This window comes from Callorhinus ursinus, unplaced genomic scaffold (assembly GCF_003265705.2).
Source record: "Callorhinus ursinus isolate GAN/ISIS: 27379988/994484 unplaced genomic scaffold, GSC_fseal_2.0 scaffold1, whole genome shotgun sequence".
Lineage (NCBI taxonomy): Eukaryota > Metazoa > Chordata > Mammalia > Carnivora > Otariidae > Callorhinus > Callorhinus ursinus.
This window is the reverse complement of record NW_027397063.1, coordinates 50,898,304-50,926,023: the sequence shown is the minus strand read 5'-3', so window position 1 is coordinate 50,926,023 and position 27,720 is coordinate 50,898,304. Positions and strand designations below refer to the sequence as shown.

Genomic DNA, 27,720 nt, shown 5'->3' with positions numbered 1-27,720 from the left:
TTGCTTAATAGACTCACTAGTATTTACAGGAAACAAGACAGTATATTTTTTTAATTAAAAATGTTTATTGGCTATTGACTTTAATCGACTTACATTAAAGGAAAAAAACATTTTTTCCAAATGTGCTAATAAGAAAAAGACCCAGAAAAATGAACAATGCTTGAGCAGAACATTCAGTGTTTTGAACATAAATAAAACTCGTAATTTTTATATGGATTCTGGGATATTAATACTCCCCCAACAATGGATTTGGCCTTGAACAGGAATATAAACCTATGAACGAGTCTAGTCCAATATATTTCAAAGCAAGCAGATCCTTGAGAGCAGAACTTTCATAACTACCCTTGCCATTCATGGAGAGATTATAGGAATGTCATGGACGTTCCTAAATCATTAATAAAAGAAAAACATACAGATACCTAACACAAAAATAGAGTAACCACATAATAATTAAAAACAATGTCAGTAATGCCCACTGAAATGAAAAAATAGCAAAATATAGCTTAAGAATGTAAAACAAATATATTCCACGCTCCTACAAAAACAAAGGCATTTTTTTGGTTCTGTTGGTTGTTTTTACAAAAACTACGTGTGAATGTACTCTTACAGAAAACATGACAAATACAGAAAAGCCCAAGGAAAATAAAAATCACCTGTCAAATCAACACGAATGTCACTCCTTTGGTGAGAGCAGAAAAAAACTCATAGAATCAAAGATGATCCAGGAGGGTCTTCCCAGTCTCAGGATCTGCTGATGCCAACTCACCAACCACTTCAAAAGTCACAGGCCAAACCTCTTTCTAGGCTCTCAAACATCTCGACTGTTGCCTGATTCCTGGTACCACTGCACTTTTCACTAGGCCAACGGTGATCAGTAAACAAGGACATAAGAAAGCTACGACTATCATTGACAACTTTTTGTTCCCCCAACATTACAGCTAGATAGAATCTTGGAAGTTCATGTAGTCCTACCCCCCATGCCTGTCTGTGTTTGTTCAGGAGGAAACAGGCATGGAGGGGTTAAGTGATTTGCCTGGTGTCACAGCTGAGCAGAACTGAGACCCAAGCTTCCATTTGCCAGGCCAGGGCTCTGTCCAAGTGAACACATGGTGAATGAATCTCCCCAACTGATGGGGCTACAGTTCTTATGTGGCCAGACTATTAATGGCCTGAAGGGCAGACCAAAGTGGATCTGTATGACCAGATGAAAGCATCTGGGCAAACTTTCGCCTCATAACAGGCAAATTGCATGGGCTCTCAGGAGACAAGTCACACATAGATCATGTGGTCAAACGAAGGCGCCCTGGGCCAACTGATCGTAGGAGCAATGTGTGAGCCCCACATTCCATGAAGATACAAGCCTAGTTAAGTCACAAGAGCCTTTTCTGATTGACTGCAGCAGCGAGGCAGCTTGGAAGGCACAAGTGTCTGAGAGGCTCCTGAGAATATAAGGATTAAAACTAGGAAACTCTTAAAATCAGCCAGATTCCTTTTACAGTCAGCAGTCATGTGTCTACAGAAGTCATGCTGCTCGTGACCAATCATCTCTTTTCAAGCTCTGATCCAACTCTGCGAACCCACACAATCTCATCAACCCTGCTTCAGGGCTGCCCCTTCACAACTAAAGCTTTTGTCTTTGACTAAATGAATCTCCACTGAAAGAGCACTGAAATATTAGAGGTCATGGTTCAATTCTTTCTGATCAGTTGGGGTCACTTAAGTCTTTGGAAGAAATCTCTTTAGCCTCAAGTCAGCAGAGTTTGTTCAAACGTTCCTTATTTATAAGCAGATTCTATTCTCAAATATAAATGATTAAAGCTAAGATCATTTCTTGTTCTCTTCTTTCCACATTCCAACAGCGGGACAGGCTCAGTGCTAAGAGTCAGACTTGCGTATGCCAGGTCTCAAGATGCTTGCCTGCGGATGAGCTCTTTCAACTGTGCCAGTCTGTCGCTTTTTAGTGCTTCCCGGATGGAGTGGAAAAATCCAAAATAGTGTTCAAAGTTGTGCATCATAAGCAGGACCCCAGCCAACAGCTCGTTGGTCACCAGCAGATGGTGGATGTACGCACGAGTATGATTCTTACAGCAGTAACAGGAACACCCTCTCACAAGTGGATCAAAGTCTTCCTGGTACCTGAGAAAGGAAGTCACAACAATAGTCCAGAAAATGAGGAATACAAGCAATCCACAGCCTTGGCTATCTATTCTGCTGGTACATAACCAATAATTAATAACCTCACTGGCAAATGTAGTGCTGGGCACCTGCTTAGGATGACAATGTGGTGAAAAGTTAACCTAGGGCATAATCAGTCAGGAGACTCGGGAGTCTTCCCCTGACAGACCTAACTTCCTGGACTGAGGCTTACACAAGAGCATCAGGAGAGAGTCCCCGGGTCACTCCCTCATGCTGAGCTTTGTTAGTCACAATGTAACGGCACACAAGGACAATAAATGCTGTTCTGATGCATGACACACGTCTCCCACTCACCACCAGAACTAGTACAGAAGACATGGTATGACCTTTCACTTGCAGAGCATTTGTGTGTGTGTGTGTGTGTGTGTGTGTGTGGATTGCAAAGCACTTTGACATACACAGTCTCACTTAACCTCTGCAACCACCTTTGAAGACAGGCATTTTTATTGTCACTTCCCAATGAAGACTACTAAGGGGGTAGAGAGGAAGGGCTCCCGAGCTACTGGGCCTAGGTTTGATGCCCAGCTCACAACTCACTTGGGCAAGTCACTTAACTTCCCTCCGTCTTTGTTTTCTCATCTGTAGTGGTAATAAGTATAATAACAGCATCTACCTTAGGGAGTTATTACAAGAATTAAGTGAGTTGACATAGCAAAGGATTCTCTCTCTGTGTCAAATAAATAAAATCTTAAAAAAAAGGGGGGGCCACCTGGGTGGCTCAGTCTGTTGGGCGTCTACCTTCGGCTTGGGTCATGATCCCAGGGTTCTGGGATTGAGCCCCACGTCCATCGTGCTCCCTGCTCAGCGGGGAGCCTGCTTCTCCTTCTCCCTCTGCCTGCCACTCCCCCTGCTGTGCACTCTCTCTCTCTCTGTCAAATAAATCTTAAAAAAAAAATACCAAAGGATTTGTACACTGCTGGGCACGTACCAAGCACTACATATGTGTTACTTTTTATCAGCTATTAAAAAGAAGTTAAGGGGCGCCTGGCTGGCCCAGTCAGTAGAATATGCAACTCTCAATCTCAGGGTTGTTGAGTTCAAGCCCCACATTGGGCATGGAGCTTACTTTAAAAAAAAAAAAAAGGGAAGTTAAATGACTTGACCAAGGTCACAGAGCCAATGAGTAGTGCTAGGCTCTGAACTTCAAGTCTAGTGCTGACAATAAAAGAACTACAATTTCCAGTTAAATCTATAATGTGAGAGAAGTTTAGTAGTAACCCATTTATATTAGCCTAGCATTTGAAAAACAGAAATGAATCTCCTTGGCTTATTTTTCAAGTTAAATGTAGTAAACATCACCATTTCAGACCTACAATCAAGAAGCCTCTATAGAATATAGATCAGTCCTAGGATTTTCATATTCTTTCATAAATTTTCAAGTCCATACTATTCCTAGATGGACATAAATTAAATCTGAATCCCTAGAACGTTCCTTTACACAAGACAAAAAACACCCCAGCACTAAAGTGAGAATACCAAACTCATAGAAAAACCTCTCAGTGGTTCACTAATAATTACTACTTTGGGCCAAATACAAAGTTACAAGATCTCTTAGTTCATTCTTTTTTTTTTTTTTTTAAGATTTTTATTTATTTATTTGTCAGAGAGGGAGAGAGAGAGAGAGCACAAGCAGGGGGAGCAGTAGAGGGAGAGGGAAAAGCAGGCTCCTCACTGAGCAAGGAGGCCGATGTGGGACTCGATCCCAGGACCCCGGGATCATGACCTGAGCCAAAGGCAGACAGTTAACGACTGAGCCACCCAGGCGTCCCCTTAGTTCATTCTTTATAGAGGGAAATATTTTATTAAGATTTATGACCTGTATATAACCAAGATGACTTAAGTTCCTTAGAATTGAAACACTTTGTTGTTTTTTATCTTGAAATCTTTATTTTGCTCTGACATTATTTAAAGTAATCGGAAAGAGTAAAAGACACCAGACAATAGATTTGGTCTAATCTTTCTGACAGCTCTTCTAAAACACCAGTTATCTAGCCTCGGTTTTCTGACAAGACAAAGTACACAAACTCATCTGCAGAAAAAATGAGTTTTTCTGGAACTGAATTTAAGAAGGCCCAAATAATATCCAACTATAAATATTTTATGAAGTCATAAACTGAAAAGGGAACAGTTACATAAACTTTTTAAAACAGACTAAAATTAAAAAGTCAGAAATCAAAATCTAAAAAAAAATTCCTTACTTTTTTTCCTTCAGATTAATTTCAAATGATGTCATTTCTTGGTTGCAACTGGTTGTTTTAATTTTCTTTGTTTGATCCACATATTTTATTTCTTCCTGTATCCCATTTTGTTGTAATACTGAAGGACAAACCAACAAGTCTTGAATAAAAATCAGATAAAGACTGGTCATTGGGAGATTATTTTAGTAACTATTTTATGGCCTTTGACCCTGTAAATTCCACTCATAAGAATTTATCCTAAGGAAATGACATAAGAAAAGTAGTAATATGGGTCAAGATGATCACTGACATATTCTCTATAACATCAAAACTTGGAGATTCAACAATGTCTAAGCAAACTATGGCTACAAGTAGATAATATATAATCTTACTGTCAAGGAGTGATTTTAAGAAAACAGTTGGGGAGAGTGTGTGTGTGTTTGAGAGAGAGAGATAAATGTGTGTGTATATTGGAGTTATGTCTCATCATCATACACATGCAAATTAGTTGTGCTTTGTAACTGCTTGTGTTCCAAATAGATTAAAAGTAGAATATGGTTTTAACTTATGTATTTTATGGGGACCCTAGCCTTCCAGGGAACTCAGATTATCCAGAACTAGATGGGGACTTGAGTTGTTCCCTTGAACTCTTTAAGAAAGAACATTCCTGGATATATAAGGAAAATACCAGTTACTATGCAAAGAGCCAGCTGTCTTGAACAACGGCAAGTAGAGAAGTTTTATTGGGAAGGAGTAGTAACAAACACAGGGTCAGCCCGAGGAGAATGGGCAGACAGTCCTAAGAAGGTAATTTTGTCCACATCAAAGGAAAAAGAGAAGTGACGTGAGCATTGAGCAGAGGGCTATTATTTTGCTGCCATGAATTTGCACGCTGATGTGGGAAACCACAATAATGCCCTGGCTTTCTGGAAAATCCTTATCACTAGGGGGAACTATATTAGTTCCTATATTAGGCAACTTATTCCTTTGTAATTTTCACTTTGCAATTAACAAAAGACTTTAATTTACTACATATACACACACACAAATATGATTAATAATAATACTTTAGTGGAAAACGTTCAAACTATTTCAATTTTCCTGATCTTTATAAAGAAACAGCTTTCTCTAGCCAAAAAGGAATTTGTCTGTTCTGGAGAACTCAATATCAGGTTCTTATGTTTTGCATATTCATGGTACAGAATGGTTAACAGTTACCCATGTCTTTGTGGAAATAATTAAGCTTGTAAAGAACATTTATAGTGTTTGTGGTATGCTTTTCCACCTGTATACATTATGTTCTAGGCAGTTTAAAGGACAGCAAAACTGACCTCTTATATGTAAGAATTTGACCAATCTGATTTATTTTGTTTCCAGAAGTAATTCAATTTCGGTTAGTGGTTAAATTACTTTACAAAACTGTAACATCTTCTGGATGAAATTTTAATAACTTGTGGGGAAGAAAATGAATCTTTAAGGAAGTCTCTGGCCCGAGCTAAATGCAGGGCCAGCGGTGACAGAGGAGGAATTCAAAGGACAGCAGGAAATGGGAAAGGAAATCACACCTATGAAGGCCAGAGGGCAGACAGGGCATGCAACACTCTCCAGAAAAACTGGGTAGATATCCTAAGGGACCCCAGCCCAAAGCCCATATTCCAATTCTTTTTCTATTGTCAGTCAAATGTCAGACTCTGAAACTGATATTCTTGACTTCTGAATAACTAAGCAATACAAGAAAATGGTGGTGCTTCAAAGAATATTAGCTTTCACATCCCTGTGTGTAAAAAAAAAAAAAAAAAGCAAAAGTAACACTAGGATCAGAGGGGGTGAGAGACTCCCTGTATTTTGATAGCATGGAGTTTGCAAAAAGCAGACAAGAACTCTTTTGTGAAAAACTAAATTAACTTTTACGAAGTAGTTCAAAGGTTTTCTGTTCTTAGATTTTCATCACTATTCACCCTGAATGTTCTCTTTTCAGATTGTTAATAGAAAGGGTTTTGTTTTTCTTGGTTCTGCTCACTCTAAGATCACTCCCTAATATTGAGGAGCTACGGTTTTGTATGCCAACATGCCAGAGCATACAGATAAGAAACAAACACGGTAGTTTTATAAAAGGCTGGCGTTATAGTATGCACATATTTCTGGCTTGCGACTCAAGGCCAATAATGAAATAGAAGAAACTTGAGGATAACAGAGACTAACTTCAGAAGACCTACATGTCTCTTCAGGGTTCGGCTGGTAATCAAAGCTGAAAGTCAGGGCACATCCCCGCTCTGTCACTTGATAAGGGAAAAAACTCTCAAATAAGTCCACTCCCCTTTCAATACACTCGAGGACCTCATCTGGCCGGCTGACTCCACAGATGAGCCTGTGAAAACAACAGTAAGAACAGTGACCTGAGGACAATGCCAGGAATGGAAGCAGAGACTCTTCCCAGAGGGTGTTAAAAGTAGTAACAATGAAGGTACCTGGGTGGCTCAGTTGGTTAAGCATCTGCCTTTAGCTCAGGCCATGATTCCAGGGTCCTGGGCTTGAGCCCCATGTCTGGCTCCACGCTCAAGGCCACTTCTCCCTCTCCCCCTTTCCCTCTCCCTCTACCCTTCCCCCTGCTCATGCGCACTCTCTCTCAAATAAATAAAATCTTTAAATAATAAAAAGTAGTAGTAATGAAACCCACCAATCACGGTTGCATGGCAGGCAACAGATAATACAGTGTAATAGAAAGGACATAGGACTTTGGCAGCAGAGACCTGGGCTCGAATCCCAGCTCTGCCTTTTATTTACTTTCTGTGCTATTTTGGGAAGGTTTCTTAACCATTCTGGGTTTTAGTTTTCTAATCTTAAAAACAAGAGCAGTAATATATACCTCACAGATTTGTTGTAAAGATTAAGAAGAGATTTGAAAAAGCACACTGTGGAGTTTTGGGTCCCAAAGAGAAGTTCAGTAAAGGTTAGTTTCCTTTCCCCTCCCATTCCTTCTAAACAACCTCTCTAGTCTTCAACTGAACTTTACAGCCTATGTATCCACAACGTAAGATTTTTTTGAGGGTGCAAAGCTATATGTCAACTATACATCAATTTTTTAAAAAAATTTTTTGAAGAGTGCAAAGCTGTGTGCTTTATTTCCCCCTCAGATACTTTCCATGTTTTAACTGTATTTTGCCTAGAATTCTTTTTCATAATTGGCTCAAGAAAGACATTTTTTATCTACTGTATTCTTTATAGGTTCCTTTGCAAAGCAACTCTTGCTCTCAGAATTTCAACTCTGCCCATAAGATCTGAGACTCTAATTGACTTTCTTTATTCTTCTTTTATTTTCTCCATTAATAAAAAGTCTGCATGATGGGATGAGATGGTATTTTCAGAGGTAATCGGTAAGGCATTCTGGGAGTGATCATACCACTCAACTGGGTTTTGCCACTAAAACAAGAGGGGGAGGTGCACTTGATCAGGGTTGGCTGGCTGGCTGGCTGGCTATCTTTTGTTTGTTTTTCTACCCATAGTCCCTTTTATGAACTGGCAGAGAAAAGCTTACAGACTCAATGATTTCTAAGAGAAGTCCAAAAAAGGCTTATGTAATATTAAACAACCAGAACACTTAAATATATGCTGGTTTTTCTGACTATAGTTTCCTTCAACTAATGTAATGTTTTAGAACTCCTCTCCAACTGAAGCTGGCATTTCTACGCACGTTATAGAATGAAAACAATCCCAGCTCTCAAATCCAGTAACAGACATCTGTGAGCACTTAGCTCAAAGAAGTCTAGAAAATAACTAGAAATACTAGTGCTGAATTATTATCTGCATCAGAACAAAATCAGCACAGGATGGGGAGCAATGAACACAAGAGAGCTAGGTTAAAACTGTGGGGCAAGTACTGCCCAGGCTACTGGAAGTATCTTGCTCTGGCTGATATTTCCAGGTTGTATTCGTGTGTAAAAATCCATCAAACTGTATATAAGATTCACACACTTTATTGCAAGTTATACCTGGATTTTTTTTTAAGTGGTAAAATTTACATATACTGTATACCATTCAACAGCCTGAGGGGCATAAAGCAGCATCCTATAATCAAATCCCTTAATAGATCTGTAGGAAAAAAGCATGAATATTCATACCAAGTTGGATGAAAGACTAGGGATTTAAAACAAAAAGAAAAGAAAAAAAAGAAAAATGTGGGTAGTCTATTAAAGACATCAGCTGTACTCAGAACCTTGAGATTTTGAGCTTTGAATCCTGCAGATCGTTTCTCTACACCAGTATATAGTGAATCCCGTGTTTATGGAAAGAACCAGCCCCATTAGTGTTGCCAGTCCTCTTGACTTCAAAAAGTGACTTAACAACCTGCCTCAAATCTAAGAACTTCTTCAACGTCCTTATTATTACTACAGCCCATGTTCATTCTGCTAGGCACCCAAGATCTGTCCTCAACTTTCCTTGATTAAGGCCAGAGTTCCACATGATTTTATACCTGTCCCCAGGCACCATGGTATAATGAATAAAGAACAAAACTTGCATTTGGCATAAAAATGAGGTGAAACAGTATAACACTTGCCCTCACTTATGAAGATCAAATAAACTAATTCAGGGGACGCCTGAGTGGCTCAGCCATTGAGCATCTGCCTTCGGCTCAAGTCATGATCCCAGGGTCCTGGGATCGAGCCCCACATCGGGCTCCCTGCTCAGCGGGCAGCCTGCTTCTCCCTCTCCCACTCCCCCTGCTTGTGTTCCTGCTCTCGCTCTCTCTCTCTCTCTGTCAAAATGAATAAATAAAATCTTTTAAATCAATCAATCAATCAAATAAAGTAATTCACCTGGCAATTGTCCTCATCTACGTTCTGAAATTGAAGGTGGGACAGCTGTGATGGAAACTCCCCCCATAGTCTGCTTCAGCAGACTCAGCCCAGAAAAGACACAATCAGTTCATCAAAAGACATGCCCATGTAGAGACTCTGCATAATACACAACACCAGCACTCCTGCCCTGCAGCCCACAAGGCGTGGCCTGCATCCTCACTGAACACTAGCCTTGGTTTGTCTTCCGGCAGCTCTGCGGTGACTGATGACAACAAGTACAGTCTAGTTTCCAGGGTTGCTGGATTCCCTTGAAAGCCATCCAGAAGGAAGCCACCTACGGGCCGCTTGGCGGTCTCCCGTGCTGACCTCAGCCTCTCCTCCATCACGTCTCCACCTTCAATTACTCCAATGATGGTACTTTTCTGAAGGACCTAAGGGGAAAAAGGACTAAAAGCTTTTAACTGTTTCCAATAGTGGAGACCTTCGTTTAAATGAACTTCACATGGAAGAGATCTCAGTGCAGCTGCTACAGTTGAAGCATGAAAGGGGGATAGGGCTCCCTCCTCCCCAAAACACACCACTTGAAAGCCACCCAAATAGGTAAGAAAAGAGAAACTGAGCAATCAGTACATGCAGTCATGTTTGAGCTTAGGTTAAATTAAACACACACTGAGGGTGCCTGGGTGGCTCAGTTGGTTAAGTGACTGCCTTCGGCTCAGGTCATGATCCTGGAGGCCCGGGATCGAGTCCCGCGTCGGGCTCCCTGCTCGGCGGGGAGTCTGCTTCTCCCTCTGGCCCTCTTCCCTCTCGTGCTCTCTATCTCTCATTCTCTCTCTCTCAAATAAATAAATAAAAATCTTTAAAAAAATAAAATTAAAAAAATTAAAAAAAAACAAAACACACACACACTGAGCAAGTATGAGAGGGAAAGGACAAAAGTATCAGTTTTCATTCGTTTAAATGACTTATCCAGGCCCTCTTTAGGCTACCTCCAAGTCTCCCTGTTAGAGATAACTTTAAGAACTCTGTGGTTAGGATAACTGACAATCCATTTGGAAAAAAATAAATCTACACTGCACACCATCCTCAAGAATAAATCCCAATGGCCCTCTAATCTAAACATACAAAAGAGTTACCCAAGTCTCAAAAAGATATATTCAAGTTTACATAATCTTGGAGTAAGAAGGCCTCCCTAAGCAAGCTAAAGCTTACCAGAAAAGGCTAATGTATTTAAGTACAAAACTTCTCTAGTGAAATATACTCTCGACAAAGGCAAAGGAGAGCTCACTGCTCATTGGAATAGACAAATACTATAGGAAACCTCCAACAAATCTTCTATGGAAATGACAACCCCATAGAAATCTGGGCAGATATGTGAATATGAACTTCAGAAAAGTAAATGCGAATACCCTGTACACATGTGGAGAGCTAACTAAAGCTCACCAGGAAGGAAATACAAATTAGAAATAGTTAGATACCACTTTTGCCGATCACTCTGACAAAATAGTTAAAAGACAGATAGCAACAGTGTAGAGGTAAAGTGTTAGAGAAATGACATAATCTGATAACTAGAGAGAGTAAAGATTAGTTCAGCTTCTTGGGAGAGCAAGTAGACAACACTTCTCAAAATGTCAATGCTTTGGGCGCCTGGGTGGCTCAGTTGGTTAAGCGACTGCCTTCGGCTTGGGTCATGATCCTGGGGTCCTAGGATCGAGTCCCACATCAGGCTCCCCCTGCTCTGTGGGGAGCCTGCTTCTCCCTCTGCCTCTGCCTGCCACTCTCCCTGCTTGTGCTCTCTCTCTGTGTCAAATAAATAAATAAAATCTTTAAAAAAAAAAAAGTCAATGCTTTTATCTTTATGTCCTAAAATTCCACTTCTAAGAATCATTCCTACAAATATATTCATTCATACGCATCAAGGTATATTTACAAAATGTTTAGAATAATGAAAAACTGGAAACAAACATACATCCATAGTGTAAAGGCTTACAGGAATTATGATACATTCGCAGTATGGCTTCCTACATAAGTGTTTTAAAAATAATGCAGTAGAGGGACGCCTGGGTGGCTCAGATGGTTAAGCGTCTGCCTTCGGCTCAGGTCATGATCTCAGTGTCCTGGGATCGAGTCCCGCATCGGGCTCCCTGCTCAGCGGGGAGCCTGCTTCTCCCTCTGCCTGCCGCTCCCCCTGCTTGTGTTCTCTCTCTCTGACAAATGGATAAATAAAATCTTTAAAAAAAAAATGCAGTAGATATAGCAATGTATGCACTGACAGAGAAAGAGTTTTGAGATATTGCTAAACAAAAACAAGCACATTTCTGAACATATGATCATACTCATGTAATGAAAACCCCATACAGTAATGCATGTATGTAAAAACTATGTGTATGCAACTAAAAAGTAAAAAGGCAAATCAAGAGTGGCTCTCTGGTAGAAGAGAGGAATGGGGAGAAAGCCTGGAATGTGGTGAAGAGGGAATTTTGCTTCTCAGTTTAAGCAAGAGGGACACAATCAGAAAGAACCCTTGCGCAGCTGTGTGGAGAATGAATTAAGAGTGAGTATGGCTAAAGGATACGTAGGAGGCAAGTTTAATAATTCAGGTGAAAGACAAAGAAGACCCAGGCTAAGGCAGTGGCAGGAGTAAAGGGGAAGGACAGGATCCGAAACTTCATCAGAAGGTACAATCAACAGGGGCGCCTGGGTGGCTCAGTCAGTTGTCAGTTAAGCGTCTGCCTTGGACTCAGGTCATGATCCCGGGGTCCTGGGATCGAGCCCCACACTGGGCTCCTGGCTCAGCAAGGAGTCTGCTTCTCCCTCTCTCTCTGCCCCTCCCCCTGCTCATGTTCTCTCTCTCTCTCTCTCAAATAAATAAAAATCTTAAAAAAAAAAAGAAAGACGGTACAATCAACAAACTTGACCGATTACTTGCTCACGGAGAGGATGATAAGTCTAGGATGACTCCTGGCTCCTGTTCTAGAAGTACAGGGAGACAATGGGAAGAGCAAAGACAGGGAATCCTAGGAAAATAGTGGAGGATGAGGCAAGATGATCGTTGTGTCTTGTGCATTCTGAGTTTGAGGTCATCAGCCGCCGAGGACACGTGTGATACAAATGTGATGAGCCAGGCTGGAACAGCAACACTGGCACACTGCTGCCACTCCCCACGGCAGATGTGGGGGACAGATAGGTACTCTCTTCCTGCTGCACTCAGGCACAGCTCCAAGCACCTTGGGATGAAACCCATTTGCTATCCCTGGCCCAGGAAATATGTGGAGAAGAGAGCCAACACTAGAACTTTGGGGAGCTTCAGTATTCAAGGGCATTCAGAATAAGAAGATCCAGTGAGTAAAAAAAGGAAGAAATCACAGGAAAAGGGAAAGATGGATGCAGACATACAAAGCAGCTAGTTAAATGGGCCTGCCCCTTTACGTGACTGGCAGAGCCCTAACCCCTGCCTGAGGAAAGGCCCAAGAATTCTGGCATTGACAGGACATCCAGCCCAAAAGGGACCTCACCCGCTGTGTCAAATGGCCCCGCTACATCCAGCTGCAGTGGCAAAGGGCTTTTCTCTATAAATATCCGAAAGTACCTCCCGCAATTAACAAGTTCACCCAAGACCTTGGCCTTGGACTGCCAAACAACTACTCGACCTGCCTAAGCTGGCCCACAAATACAGACCAGAGACCAAGCAAGAGAAGAAGCCAAGATTGTTGGTCCGGGCTGAGAAGAAAGCTGCCAGCAAAGGGGATGTCCCCACTAAGATGCCACCTGTCCTTCCAGCTGGGGTTAACAGTCACCCCTTTCGTGGAAAACAAGAAGGCTCAGCTGGTAGTGACTGCACATGATGTGGATCCCATTCAGCTGGTTGTGTTCCTGCCCATCCTGTGTCATAAGATGGGAGTTCCCTACTGCATTATCAAGGGGAAGGCCAGGCTGGAGCATCTCGCCCACAGGAAGACCTGCACCACTGTTGCTGTCACACAGGTTAACTTGGAAGACAAAGGAGCTCGGGCTAAGCTGCTGGAAGCTATCAGAACCAATTACAGTGACAGATATGATGAGATCTGCCATCACTGGAGAGGCAATGTCCTGGGTCCAAAGTCGGTGGTTCACATGGCCAAGCTGAGAAAGGCAGAGGCTAAAGAACTGGCCACCAAACTGGGCTAAGTGTGCACCATTGAATTTTCTGTACGTAAAAGTAATAAAAAGTTCTCTTTCAAAAAAAAAATTTAGGACACATGTAAGCGTAAAAGAGGGCGCTATTAATCATGTCAAGAAAAAGGCATGATCATAGGGATAGAAAGAGGGACCACCACACAGCAATAGTGTGAAATGATAAGGCTGACTAGCATGGAAGAGGGACTTGAGGCTCATCCGGCTGTTCTAATAATCATGCGGTCACACTCCCTGTCCTCCTTTCTACTCATGTAAACATTACTCACCCTACAAGGATAATGATTGGCTCAAAACAATTACTAGCGAGCAACACTAACAATTAGGACCCACAGCAATGTCCCCACGCTGAACTCTTACTGTGGATATGAGAGTTCTATTCAGAATGACAACTAAGTTTCCTCCAATCATTTTATGTATACTAACTTTATCAGCCAATTATATTTTTCATTGGTACACTCAAGATAACAATGTTCCTCAACCTCAGTGCACTTTGCCACAGTGGGGCCTGATCACATTGCTCAGGATTACTCCACATAAGTGATCTGAACACTGAATTCTCCCCTCCGGTCACACCTTCTCTTCTCTCACCAGCTCTGCTCTCTCGTGACTACATCCTTTCCCAGCTTCATTCATTCTGCTACCAGGGTATCTGATCTACCACCGCAGCTTCATCCTCCCCAGCCCGTCAATACCAGCCACCATCAGCAAACATTTACTGAGGGCTCACTTATGTCAGGGATTATGCTACATGATGGAGATACAAAAAGGACACTGAAAAACTGAGTTTAAGGAGGTCACAATCTAATAAAGTTAAAGGCCATTAAGAAATCATTGCACTATAATATGACTGGAGCTATAATACAGCCACATACAAATGAAACGGATGGCAAAGGATGAACAGAACTTCCTGGAAGGATCAGGGACAGTTCCCTAGAACGATGAATGAAATGGAATGAGCCGGGTCTGGAAGCAAGAGAAGCAATATGGCTGGAGATCAGAAAAAAAGAAACAGTCCAGAAGGAAGTCCGTGGACAGCCTCAGCAAAATGAAACAGGGAAATGCCTCGGGAACTGTGGGTGACTCAGAAGGGCCTCAAACACAGGAGAAAGAGGTTGGCACTGAGCTGGAGGAGTAGGCAGAGGTCAGGTCACAGCAGCCTGTCCATGTCACATAAGAGTTGACATAGAGTCATTAAATTCTCTTAGGGAAGTGGACATGAGCGATTTGTGTCTTATGAAGATCTCTCAGATAGCCGGGCTAAAGATGGATTGGATGGAAATGAGAAGAGACAGAGTAATTAAAAGGTAATGTCTACATAAGAGATGATGAGGTTATTGTGCCTCAAGGTGGTGCTAAGAAAGATGGGGAGGTGGGGGCAAATCCTAGATATATTTAGGGACATGGAATCAAGAAGGAGCAAACAATTGGATATTAAATTGGGTATTAAAAGGAGCCCTGAATGTGGAATTTAAGAAACCAAACAAATGAACATAGGGGAAGGGTGGGAAAAATAAAATAGGATGAAATCAGGGGGCGCCCGGGTGGCTCAGTCGTTAAGCGTCTGCCTTCGGACCAGGTCATGATCCCAGGGTCCTGGGATCGAGCCCCGCATCGGGCTCCCTGCTCGGTGGGAGGCCTGCTTCTCCCTCTCCCACTCCCCCTGCTTGTGTTCCTGCTCTCATTGTCTCTCTCTCTCTGTCAAATAAATAAATAAAATCTTTAAAAAAAAAAAAAGACAAAATCAGGGAGGGAGACAAAACATATGGGACTCTTAACTCTAGGAAACAAACTGAGGGTTGCTGGAGGGGAGGTGGGCAGGAGGATGGGGTAACTGGGTGATGGGCATTACAGAGGGCACGTGATGTAACGAGCACTGGGTGTTATATGCAACTGAGGAATCGCTAAACTCTACCTCTGAAACTAATAATACACTACATGTTAATTAATTGATTTTAAATAAAACTTTTTTAAAAAGGAGTCTTGAAAGACTCAAATTTCTGGGCTGAGGAACTTGGTGGCTGCTATGAACTAAGACAGAGAGGAAAAGAAAGGTTTGAGGAGATCAGATACAGAGTTTGGTTTCCTCTGAGTTTGAGGTGCATGTGAGGGATACTCTAGTAGAATCCAGCTGCAGTCCACTTTATGTCATTCTGAAGCTAAGCAGAGTGAGCTTGGTTATCCACATAATTTGCGAATTATTCAGCAATTAAAACCAAGGGGAGGCTGCCCAGGGAAAACATCCACAGTGGGGAGAAAAGAGAGCCTAAGGCAGAATTCTGGAGAGTTAGAACACATCTGGCTCAGGACAAGAAAACAGGAGAGTAACAGAGACCAGGAAGTGAGAAGCAAGGAAGCAGAAGGAGGAGCTGAGAAGGCAGTAGTATGGAACGGCAGTAAGCCAGAGTTTTAAACAGCAAGGAGTGGTGGGTGCTGCAGCCTTACCTCTGACTCTTCCTGTAGCCGTAGACAATTATCCAGGAATAGAAGCGATCGATCAACAGACTTCCTGGCTCTTTTTATGGAAGTTGCTTCCTCGCAAGATGCCTCTCCATCTGACAGACACTGGAACCAGTCTGGCTGAAGGGCCTGCTGAATTGCCATGAACTTGGAAGCAGTCATTTCCACTCGTCCCCCAACACCCCACACGGACACAGACTGCCATGGAACAAAATGATGAGGAATCAGCAAGAGTAAAATGCAAATCAAAAGGAAATAATAAAATGATAAAGCAATACTGAATTTAATCCTTCCTTACAAATAGAGAGATGGTGGCATTCATTATCTTAGACGTGGGGGGGCAGAAGAAGCTTCCTGTACTATATTCCAATTCTCCGAGCACCTTATAGCTGACAGAGAATCCTTCAGCAGCCACACAGCCAGCTTCTGAGCTAGCCCCAAGAATTCTTTGGGATACTTTTCCAGCCCAGTCTTCCATTCTCCGAGACCCCACCCCATGCATGCTGTCTGTAAACACACCACAGACTTTGATCTTGCTCTTTGATCACATTGTTCCTTTTGGCTGAAATGCCCTCCCCCTACTTCTCTGCCTGGTAAAATACCATGCATCCTTCAAGAAAGGTCCAAATATCATCTACTCTATTGTGCCCCCCAAACGTATCTGGGCATAATCCATCACTCACTCTTCTAAGCTCTTACAGCAATCTGTACTTATGTCTTTTATGGAAATGATAGTACTGAGTATCCCAATTCATGTCTGTGCCCCAAAAGCCTAGTGTAGGGCCTCACACATTACTGAAGGTTAGTAAGTTTTTACTGGATTGAGTTAGATACGGACACAAAGAAGTCAAAATACACGTAAGCACCTCGATGTAACGTTCTTTGGTTACTCCTTCCCCATTAGTATCTTTCTTCTTAGAAGAGACTGACAAGGACATGAATGGGGAGGCCACATAGAGTCTCTTTATTCTGGCCTAAGGCTTAAGAACACTGTTTAAATGAATCCTCTCTCCCTTACAAATGGGTAAGGTAGGTAACTGGTAAAAATACTCTCTTTTGGATTAAAATTACAAAATAAAAAGAAGTTTAAAGCAGAAGACTCATTTAAAACACTTCTCTTAGGTAAGATTAATAGATATTATTGACAACAATAAAGCAGGTGCAGGAAAAGTAGCTGCATTTGTAAAGAAGCAGCATATATATGGAGGCCTTGCCAGAATGTAGTCTTCAGGGACAAGACCAATGCGCCATGTCTCAGGTGGAAACTTTTAATGAAGTCCTTTTGATACTGTTCGTCACTAGCTAAAATCTCTGGCTGTGCACCCAGCTTTTTCAAATGCTGTTCTAAAAGCAAGCAGTATTACACGGAGATTCTACTATATATAGTTATACATGTGATAACACTCATCAGCAACTTTCCTAGCGCTTCCTGAGGTTGTTAAAACTGCAAATAAAGCATGGCATAAAAAAACTATTGCTTTCTACCATCATAGCAATTTCTTTTTTTGCCATGTACTTGACCCTCCTTCATCCCCAAATTTTTTTGCAACAATGAAAATGCTGAGGATATATTCCTTACCCCATCTGCAGGCAGCCCTACTCTAATTCCTATAAACCACTCATCCCACTATATTCATTGAAATAAGGAGAAGGTATAAAGGGGTCAGGAATGGGCTAGTATCCCAGGCAGTGGGATCTAGCACTGGAAAGCTACAATAGGCTGACTTTCTGGGACAAAGCTGCAGCCGTGGAGGTCCTTCTGAGAACACACCTTGTTTGTTACATAACCAGCTGGGCAGGGGCTCACTGGATCATGCAGGGAACAGTACAAGAGTGATTCTGGCATGCCTGTATAAACATAAAAAAGAACTCTTGCAAGCACTTACATCAACAATTACACAGTGTTGTAACAGAGGGCAGCTTCATATGTGTACTACTGGATAAAGTAAGTATTGTTAGACGTTGTAAACTGTTCATACCCGATCCTAGAATTATAAGAGGCCTGTCAACATGAATGAAAAGATTACCTTTAAAACCTACTCATCTGAAAAAAGAACTAAAGGTTCATGTCTAATGACTGAGTTGCTACAAAGGAAAAGTGTTTCTTAAAGTACGAAATACAATAAAAGTGTTTAGTGCCATGTTGATGTTGACCCTACTTGATTTATTTTGAAGAAAAATATAATATCAAGTATGTTCATGTTAGGTACCATCCAAAGGAACAAGCTACTGGAAAGACAAAATGATATGGTCAAAAGGTAATCTGATTAATAATAAAGCTATCCCACATCATGGGACCTAGGGACAGAATTACAGGGAAGCTATAGCATACTGAATGAAAATGGATCGAATTCTCAGTAAGTTTCATTGACTCAAGATGACAATTTCTTAGGTTCTTTAGTTAAAAATATAGTCATATAAAAAAATTTTTTAAAGTGTTTACTAAACCATATGTGCTTAAATTTCCTATGCTACCCTATATCTTCATTAAAAAAAAGGGGGGGGGATTTCACTGAAAAAAGACCCAGAAAATAAAGCAAGCAAAAAACAAAAAACTCTGCAATTCTCCACCTATTTTTCCACAATTTCAATTATTATAGTTATCTCTAGAAAGCTTTTTAAGCTATTTTCACTTAATTATATACTTGTATACTTTAAAGCTGGTTTTAAAATTGGATTCAGTTCAAGGAAAACATTACATAAATCCTTCTACTTAAAAACAGGGCCTTGTGACCAACAAGTCGTCATGCAATTCCCCAGAGAAGCAGAGGACTGAATAACCAGTGGAAACAGAATTTTCATTCACTTAAGTGAGTCTTAGATATTGGGAGAAAGCTCAGGAGAAAGTGATCCACAGAAGAATGGATTCTCTAGCTGCCACTGCAAAGCTTTTCCTATAATCAAATGGACACATGCATCTGTATATAAAATCCTATTTTTGGAACAAAAGATAATATTAACATACCAGAATACAGCTATAGATAAACACTTCATCTTCTGCTTCATCTTATGGTTTGGCTCAAACACGGCTAGACTGCTTTGGATCTTAGGTATGTCCCATGTAGTTTCTTACCTCTGGGTCTTTGCTCTGTGCCTGGGATGTCTGCCCACACCTGTCTACCACCACCACTGCGCCCACCTCCCGAGCTGGCTAAGTCCTACTTTTCCTTGACTCAGAAAAGGTACCCCTTCTTCCTCCCTCTCTCAAGAATCCTTTCCTTAGTCTGACCTCCATCCACATGAACCCTACAGCAAGTTATGTGCTCCTCCCTCTGGGCTCTTCTGGTACATGTACATATTCCTAATCCTGCAAATGTGGTCACTGCATCCTACTAGAATTACCTATTTATCTTTATTTCAGACAGGCTCTGAGTTCCACTGGGGAAGCAACTGTTTCTATTCATCTCTGAATCCCCAATGCGTACTTCTTAGATGCCCAATAAATGCTCATTAAATTAATGAATAAGTAAATGTATGAATGAAAGATCAGTCAACAGTGCCTCCAAACTTCAAATTAATATGTCATGAGGCAAACACAAATAACTTGATTTCTACCTATAAACTTTCCAATTCCTTCCTTATAGTCTGCCAAGATTTCATGGTGTTCTGCCCTGTAAGCAAAACAGAAAAATACATAATGAAGAATCATTCTATAGACACTCTATACAACAACTGAAACCCACTTCCCTGCACCCAAACAAGCTATGTGACAATGGTAGTAGTAGTAGTCTTGAACAACAAAGTACGCCATTATTCAAGAGTCGCAACTCATTAGGCTGTGTTCATTAGCCAGAGAACAGGTCTTCAATTTACAAGTAGTTCTGTGAGAACAGAAACTGGCAAAGATCAACTGCTTCCAAATGCCCCATTTTCTTCTTCCCCTCTCCCCTTTAAAATCACTATTATTAACACAATATTGCAGTTATTTCATCATACAGCAGGTTCTTCAATTAAGCATAAAGTCAGTATGTACATTACATAAAATGATCTAACTCCATTAGTTTTGTTTTCATAATGTAGTACTAGCAAGTACATGTGCAGATACAGGGAAACGTTTGAGGCTGGTGCGTGAAGACAGCCCCTAGAGACCAAGTTTGGTTCTCACAGATCATTTCCTGCCCTGTCACCTCTGGGAGGCAATGAGGGCCACCATACTGGCACAGTTGGGCCAGAGGAATAGTGAAGCAGCTCTGACACGTAGGTCCGGCCTATGGCTTCCAGATTAGGGCCAGATGACGTATTAACACTTGACATCTGATTTCATTCTAAAAATCTATAAATTTCGTGCATATAATCAAAAAAGTCTTTCTCTTTACTGCACCTTATTAAGGTATCTGAGCTGCTGCCAGAGTTGATACTTAAGTGATCGGGTTTAATACTTACAACGAGGACAGCGTAAGCTGAGCCATGGCAGGAAGCCTATGGATAGTATGCAGTGTCTGATGGGTCAGGTGTGGGGCAGAGCCGGTCTTGGTGTACAGAAGGCAGGCTGGAATGTCCATGGTGTGGTCCCCTGTTTTGCCCAGGTTTTTTATTTTTCCTAGGCGACAGCCATTAACTACCTTGGTAAGACTCAGCTTCATCCTAAGAGATTCCTCTACCTAATTAAGAAAAGAAGAGTAAATTCAGGAGCTCCATGACATCTAAAGGCTAAGCATTTTACAAAGAAAGTAACCTACACAATGATGAATGACAGCATGTTTATTACTACTTCCAGTCTACAATTGTTTTAGATATCAGGGAAGATATCTCTCCCCAAAGACCCAGAGCAAAATGATGACATCAACCACATTTAAATTCGGTCATGGAATTTTTGTCTGCACTGATAAAAATCAAACAAATGGAAGGACAGGAGTTATGACTAATCACAGAAAGAGTGTGCATTCTTTTGCCAAAGGCTAGCTTTCAGCCTTGAAAATGTATATAAAAGAAGGCCACCCTGCTTAGGCTATACTGATTATTGATTTGATCCTTTTTTTCCTTTAATTTGAGAGAATGCTAGGCAACATAGCAATTTCTCCTAATATGTTAAGTAAAGAAAGCAGGTTCCAAAACAGCATCCCGGTGTTTATTGAACTATATGGAACAATATACATCAAAAGATAGAGATTATCTCTGAGAGGTAAGATTATTTTCTAATTTGTTCTTATATGGTGTCCAAATAGAAGTGAGAAACCACATGGAGCATACGTGCGATTCATAAGCAATTCAGCTTTACTTTTATCAGGGATCTTGGTGACTAGTCCCTGGTCCTTTTGTGTAGCAAGCCCTGGATCTTGTCCATACACCTAGCACAGATCCACCCTCAGGGTCAGGCTCAAACAAACCAATCTCAAAGACTGAACAACAAAATAAGAATGCACATTATTTAATCTGAGAACCAAAAAAGGAAAGAGGACCAGTTCCTGTATTCATGCCCTATGGCGTACCACACAGGAATCCAAATGCCACATGAGTGTATTAACTGGAATAGGAAGGGTAAGTAATGATTTACATATCTATGTAAAGATAACTGAAAGGAAACCCACTGGTCCTCAGATTCCCCAAGGTTAGACACAGGGACTGTCCAAGAGGGAAGCAGTGGGGTGCCTGGGTGGCTCAGTCGTTGAGCGTCTGCCTTCAGCTCGAGTCATAATCTCAGGGTCCTGGGATGGAGCCCCACATCGGGCTCCCTGTTTCGCGGGAAGCCTGTTTCTCCCTCTCCCACTCCCCCTGCTTGTGTTCCCTCTCTCGCTGTGTCTCTTTCTCTGTCAAATAAATAAATAAAAATCTTAAAAAAAAAAAAAAAAAAAAGGGGAAGCAGCAACTAGATTTGAAAGCCCAGACTCTTGGCTTCCAACACTTAGCTTTCTCTTGGGGACCTCTTAGACCTATCCTTGTGGAAGGAAACAATGAACATGTTCTAGGAGTCCCCATCTTCTGACAGAAGAGTTTCAATTGTGATTAATCATCCGCTCAATTCTGAAAGCATTTTCTCTTATCTTCCTTTCCCACTGTTCCCTCAATTGAAGAAACAGATTTCTTCATTCTTAACGCAAGGTCTGTCATTAGGTCCTTGGGAGCTTTAGAGGACACTGGCCATGTTCTTGGATGCAGAGATGGGTTCTCCTGTGATACAATGCACAAAAGTTTAATCCCCATATTTTTAAAAATAAATTCAAAGTCCTCAGCTTCGTATACTGAACCTACTAGGTCAGCTAGAAAGGAATATCCAGTTGGCTCTCTCCATAGTGCAGGACTCTGATGCTATGTACTCACACCTGCTGTTTGGGGCTTCTTCAGAGTCCCATCCTAATGATGATAAATTGACATGTCACCAAACAAAAAAGCAAACAAGGAAAAGTAGATGGCTGCATTTAAGAAAAAGTATTGTATTTTTTTTTAAGATTTTTAAAATTTATTTGACAGAGAGACACACAGCGAGAGAGGGAACACAAGCAGGGGGAGTGGGAGAGGGAGAAGGAGGCTTCCCACGGAGCAGGGAGCCCGATGCGGGGCTTGATCCCAAGACCCTGGGATCATGACCTGAACTGAAGGCAGATGCTTAAATGACTGAGCCACCCAAGTGCCCCAAGAAAAAGTACTGTAATAGATAAATTGCTATTGTCAGTGATTCTCTGTATCATGAGAATGAATACAAATATTAGAGGGCATTAGAAAATGCCCTTCAGCTGGAAATCAACATTAAAAAAAAAAATGCAACTTTGCCCAGAGCTAGAAGAACCACACTTTCCTTTCCCCATTCACTATTCAGTTTATGATAATTTTTATAAGTGCAGCCATTTTCTAAGGGCTCAAATACAACAAGTTTTTATCACGGAGTAATGTAAACATAAATACGCACATACACATATTCACGCACATGTTTTTTTTAAAACATGCTTTGTGGGGGGTGCCTGAGTGGCTCAGTTATTAAGAGGCTGCCTTCAGCTCAGGTCATGATCGCAGGGTCCTGGAATGGAGCCCACATTGGGCTCCCTGCTCGGCGGGAAGCCTGCTTCTCCCTCTCCTGCTCCCCCTGCTTGTGTTCCCTGTACCGATGTCTCTCTCTGTCAAATAAATAAAATCTTTAAAAAAAAAAAAAATGCTTTGGGAGGGATACAATCTAAACCAAGCAAATTTCTCAAGAAACAAACCAATAGTCTCCAAAATACCAGCTGACTTTTATTTGCCTTCATCATCACCCTCTCCCCTGTGGGTCACTCACTGAAGGTATCTTCTAAGATTTGTGGTGTTATGCTTTTCTAAATACACATTCACACTTCACTTTTACAAATGGAGTTCCTAGGAAAGTCTAAAGGAAAAACCATTAACAAGAGCCACCTGGAAATTGTTCATGGAAAAAACTTTATCACTTTAAGGACAAGTGATAAGCTGTCAATGGAACTATGCCTTCACAAGGGCTAACAGAGATTCCCTGCACCTTTGGTAGCATTGTACCAACATGTCCTAACGGTTCCAGTGCTACACATGCCCCACCCCACCTCCCCAGCATTCCCTCAGAAGAAGGGATTTCTAAATGTTTTTTAGATGAATTCTCTACTGACTGTCATGACTGTGATATGCTAAGGAAAAAGAGTAAGCTTAGGTGAGCACATTTTTTTGTGAAAGAAAAACTGTATACATGTTTATAAACATGTATGTACACACACACGCTACAATGTTTTATACATGCATACAAAAAAGTCTGAAGGACTTCGAAACAGTATGGTGCACTGAGTTGACTCAGAAAGACACAGAAATGATGGATTTTAAATTCTAGAAAACAATAACAGAAGATGAGACAGAGCTTATTCAGAGGCAGAGTATTCTAAAATCCTTACACTATTTGGGAGGGGGAGAGAGATAATGAACGATGTCAAACTGTTAAGTATGTGTGCCAAAAATTTCAAAGTAATTCAAAGTAACCATTAAAAGATTAATGACGGAATGCATAATTTCTGAAACCGTTGGTGAGGGATGGGGGATGATAAAAGAAAAACTGGTTAATAAAATAAAAGGCAAGAAAGAGGAAAAGAGACCAAAAAGCACATCTAATACAGAAAATACAAAATAAGATGGTAGAAGTAAACCTAAATATGTCAGTGATCACAATATAAGTTAACAATTTCACATAATGACAATAGTAGCAGCTAACATTTATTGGGCACTTACCATCTTTTACATATTAACCCTGCTAAAATGTATCATATCGACCTTGTAAGACAGATGCTATTAAGTGCATTTTACATGAGAAAACTGAGGGTAATAGAGTCACCATCTGGGGAGTGGCAGAGCCAGGACTTAAATCAGGGAAGTCTGGCTTTAGAGATTGTACTCTAATAGGCTGATAGCCTATTAAAAGTCTCATCTTGTCCATACACATATGCAATGTTTATATTAATTGTAATGTTAAGATACAATTTTATAGTCATATTTTCCATTTTGCTATAGTGTTCTTATTATTTTCTTTGTTTTCCCTCACCTTTCTTCTCTGCCTCTATCCATCCTCCCAGCCTCTACAACCTTTCTCCATACTCATACAAACATTTAAACATACTCGTATATGGGAGGGGAATTTTTTTTTTTAATGGAAACATACCACACTGTATGCACTTCTCTGCAATTTGCTTTTTTCCCAGAAGGAAATGGATATCTTTCCTGGAGAAGACACAGAACTAACTTACCCTTTTAAAATAACTACTTCATGATATTACGTAAATTGGATGTGACACAATTTATTCAACCATCACCCTTCTGATGGACACTCAAGTTACAGAGCAGGTCCTATGATCTCTGCAATAGTACGAGGACACAACTTCCCTGATCTCATTTTCACCAATCTCAAGTCTAGTTTAGTTTATGTTTCCTGGCAAAGCGCTATGTTTACATTGATTTTTCTTCGTTACAATATTCCAGTGATTTAGGTTTGCCGATGAGTAAATCCAGGGTTCGCGTTATTAAAGTTTCCTCAGGTCATACAGCCACAAAGCTGGGTTCAAAGCTCCCACGTAAACCACTACCCCTCCTTACAAATCCATGTATCCTAGAAAGTACTGCCTCGGGAACATCTGAGTTAAGTCAATAAGGATGGATTTTTCTTCACTCCATGGGCCCCCTCCACTGGCCCCAGACCTCGCGAAGCCCTTAGCTCAGGGATTCGAGATCATCCCAACCCTCCTAAGTGCAGTCCAGAAAACACTTCCGGCTGAGAGCCTGATTCTTGAGCAGAGGCCGGTGGAAAGGAGGCCCTTTTCTCTCTGAGATGCAGTGAAGCTTACACGATTTGGGAGAATCTGGACTTAGAGAAGCCAAGATCCACCAGGAGAGCCAGAAAAGGGAAGGAGAAACATGTCAGGAGTACAACTACAGTTACTACAACACAACGAGTACGCGTCTGAGCGCGACGCGACTCATCCACCCGTGGTAGCCCCCATTCTAACAGGAAAAGGGGGCACTTACCTGCACACCTCCCACCTTGTTTTGGCCTTGAGACCCCTCAAACTCTTCGTATTTCGCTACCACGTGTCCGGCGAGCAGAATTCTCGGCCCCCTAAACCACCGCCTCCGCTGCAGAGCCAATCAGGGAGCACTGCGTCATCCCCGGGCGCCAGGAAAAGGCAAAGGTAATATCAAAGCGAGCTCTGGTGACTGCGAGGCCGCGGGACCGCGGCCGTTGCCATGGGTTACTGAGCTAACCCGTTCCGCCTGCGCAAAGCCTCCTGGGAGTGGAGGTTCGGCGGCGCCCCACACCTGCCTTCTTTGCGGCCGGAGGAACTACAACTCCCAGGACGACCAGGAAGCAGCCTAGGCAAGGGAGCGGTAGTTCCAGCTTCGCGGTGGTCCGGGCCCGAACCTGGAAAATGCTGCTGGCGCCCAAGGAAAGGTCCTCTTCTAGGAAGAGGACGGGGCCGAATCGCTGGAAACAGTTTACAAGGAAGCCGAGTCCCAAGGTGATCCATCCCAATCGGGAGCTCTGGGGGGGCGGGGACCGGCCCCGAGGCAACCGGCTGGGCTGCGCTACCTCCCTCTTCCCCCAGGGGCATCCTTAGCTGGCTGCCCCTTGCCTTGACTGCCCTGGAGCCGGCATTGCCCTGGTGAAGGGGGCCTACGAACTTTTGGGGTCTGGATAACTTACGGCTTTGGTGGGCAGTACCGTGAAAGAACTATTTCCATTTTCTTAAACAGGAGAGGTCTGGTAGTGCCCATCCCGGTGAAGAGAATTCTCGAACTCCCTCGCCTCGCATTCCCACCCCCGCAATTTTAGGGAATTTCCCGCACATTTCTTTCTTTCCTTCCCTTCCCATTTCCTTCACTTTCCTTTCCTAATTTTAGATGTTATTGGAGAGGGAAGACCTTCATGTTAAGTCCTCAGCCTCATATTTCTCCCCTTCTAATTTTTCATAAAGTATCAAAAATGAACTCAGGAATGCAAGTGGATATTGGACGTATCAATACTTGATTCACTTGAATTTTTTTGAATTCAACCGACATTTCCTTTTTATATGTTACCTCCTTTGATGCCTTAGCATCCAAAGACATGGAAAACTGGTAAGCCTATTTTAAACTTGAAACATACATAAATGCCATGTGCAAAGTCACAGTCACACGGTGTGTGCTTTCCACGGACTACCTTTTTAACAGTCACAAAAATAACTGCTTTAAATGTAAGTGAGAGTACCAAAATGGAGTGGTTTCTCAGCTTCCAGCTCCAGAGCACTTTCACCAGCTGTGTTCACCCTTAAGTTATACTTTCTTAAAAACAAAAAACAAAAAACAAAACTCGACACGTGGCATTCTTAGGGCTCTAGGCAATCGTGCTTGCAGTTTTTTCTAAATATACCTGTTAAATAATGCCCTGGACATATTCCACTTGGTGAATATCTTGCCCCAGATACCAGAGGGTGTAGATAGGAGCACTAGAGAGAGTTGGAAACAGTCAGCTCCTATTGTAATGTGCTAGTTCCACAATAGATTGGATCCCAAATAGGTTATGGGTATAGACTTGATGATGAAAGGTAAAAATCTGGGAGTTTCTTAAGACTCCAGAAGGAAAGATTTTTGCTGCTAGTGCTCCTTGTTACTGCCTAGAGGATAAAAAGGAAAAAGCACAAGAGCTTCTTGAAGTTCAGTTGTGTTTTAATAGGATCAGCTCTTTCTTTGTTGCAGTGGCAAAATTATTCAGCAGTACAGCTGCATTAATTAGTTATCTTAAGGTGCTTTGAAGGTGAAGTGTTATGTAAGTGAAAGAGTATTATACCTTTCCTTCCTCCATGTGACGGTATGCTAATTTAGATATTCCCTTCTTTATTTAAAGATCCACCTGAATTATTAGCAAAGCAAATACCTCTATTTGTTAAATGACTGTTAGAGGGAATTCCACAAGCTTCTAAGAGTTACAGAGAGTGAAGAAAGGAGGTATCCTACTGGTTTGATTTCTAATTTCAGATTAATATCTGACTGACCTGGGTAAAAATATATGTGATCTTTACTTCATTTTCTGCTTTGTAAGAAGATTGATTATCCCCCACTACATCCTCCTACCGCCAGCACCCCTCCCCCAGTTATTATCGGACCAAACAGTATTCCTGTTACAGGTAAGATAGGAAAGCCCCTTGCTACAGGTTGTTCTTGAAAAGACGGACCCGAGGAAAGGGGCATACCCTTCTCCAAGCAGACTTGCTTCCATGACATTTGAATAATCTGGCTCGTTAATCAGTGCTTGTTTGGTTTTTTATAAAGAATAGATTTAGCATTCCTCTATTTTGGCTCTTGGAGAGCTTTATTTTTTTTAAGGTATTACTTATTTATTAGAGAGAGTATGAGAGGAGGAGCAGAGGGAGAGAGACAAGCAGACTGCATGCTGAGTGCAGAGACAGACGCAGGGCTCCATCCCAGGACCCTGAGATCATGACCCAAGCCGAAATCAAGAGTCAGCC

At 41.7% G+C, this 27,720-nt stretch overlaps 2 protein-coding genes across 9 annotated transcripts in view; one reads left to right on the top strand and one right to left on the bottom strand.

Moving 5' to 3' along the window:
• Positions 1 to 55: 55 nt before the first annotated feature.
• QTRT2 (queuine tRNA-ribosyltransferase accessory subunit 2) lies at positions 56 to 26,017 on the bottom strand. 4 transcript variants are annotated; one of them, XM_073893570.1, is made up of 9 exons: positions 25,920 to 26,017; positions 20,186 to 20,403; positions 19,358 to 19,413; positions 17,574 to 17,650; positions 15,788 to 16,000; positions 9,401 to 9,600; positions 6,590 to 6,741; positions 4,395 to 4,512; positions 56 to 2,136 (listed from the first exon to the last, which is right to left on the bottom strand). In XM_073893570.1, exons 2-9 carry the CDS (start codon positions 20,383 to 20,385, stop codon positions 1,905 to 1,907), a joined length of 1,248 nt encoding a protein of 415 aa, XP_073749671.1. In that variant the 5' UTR covers positions 20,386 to 20,403; positions 25,920 to 26,017; the 3' UTR covers positions 56 to 1,904. The 4 variants fall into 4 exon arrangements, with proteins under 4 accessions (XP_073749671.1, XP_025730289.1, XP_073749681.1 ...); XM_025874504.2 differs by lacking the exon at positions 25,920 to 26,017 and adding an exon at positions 25,244 to 25,374; XM_073893580.1 differs by lacking the exons at positions 19,358 to 19,413; positions 20,186 to 20,403; positions 25,920 to 26,017 and adding an exon at positions 18,768 to 19,337.
• The window catches only part of CCDC191 (coiled-coil domain containing 191), an 88,965-nt gene continuing 86,756 nt past the window's right edge, over positions 25,512 to 27,720 (top strand). For all 5 annotated transcript variants that reach the window (XR_012378478.1, XM_073893543.1, XM_073893549.1 and 2 more), the window contains exon 1: positions 25,512 to 25,734. Coding sequence is in view for 4 of the 5 variants with exons in the window: in XM_073893543.1 (XP_073749644.1) it covers positions 25,645 to 25,734 (90 nt within the window). In the remaining variant the exon portion in view is untranslated. The remainder of the gene's footprint in view (positions 25,735 to 27,720) is intronic.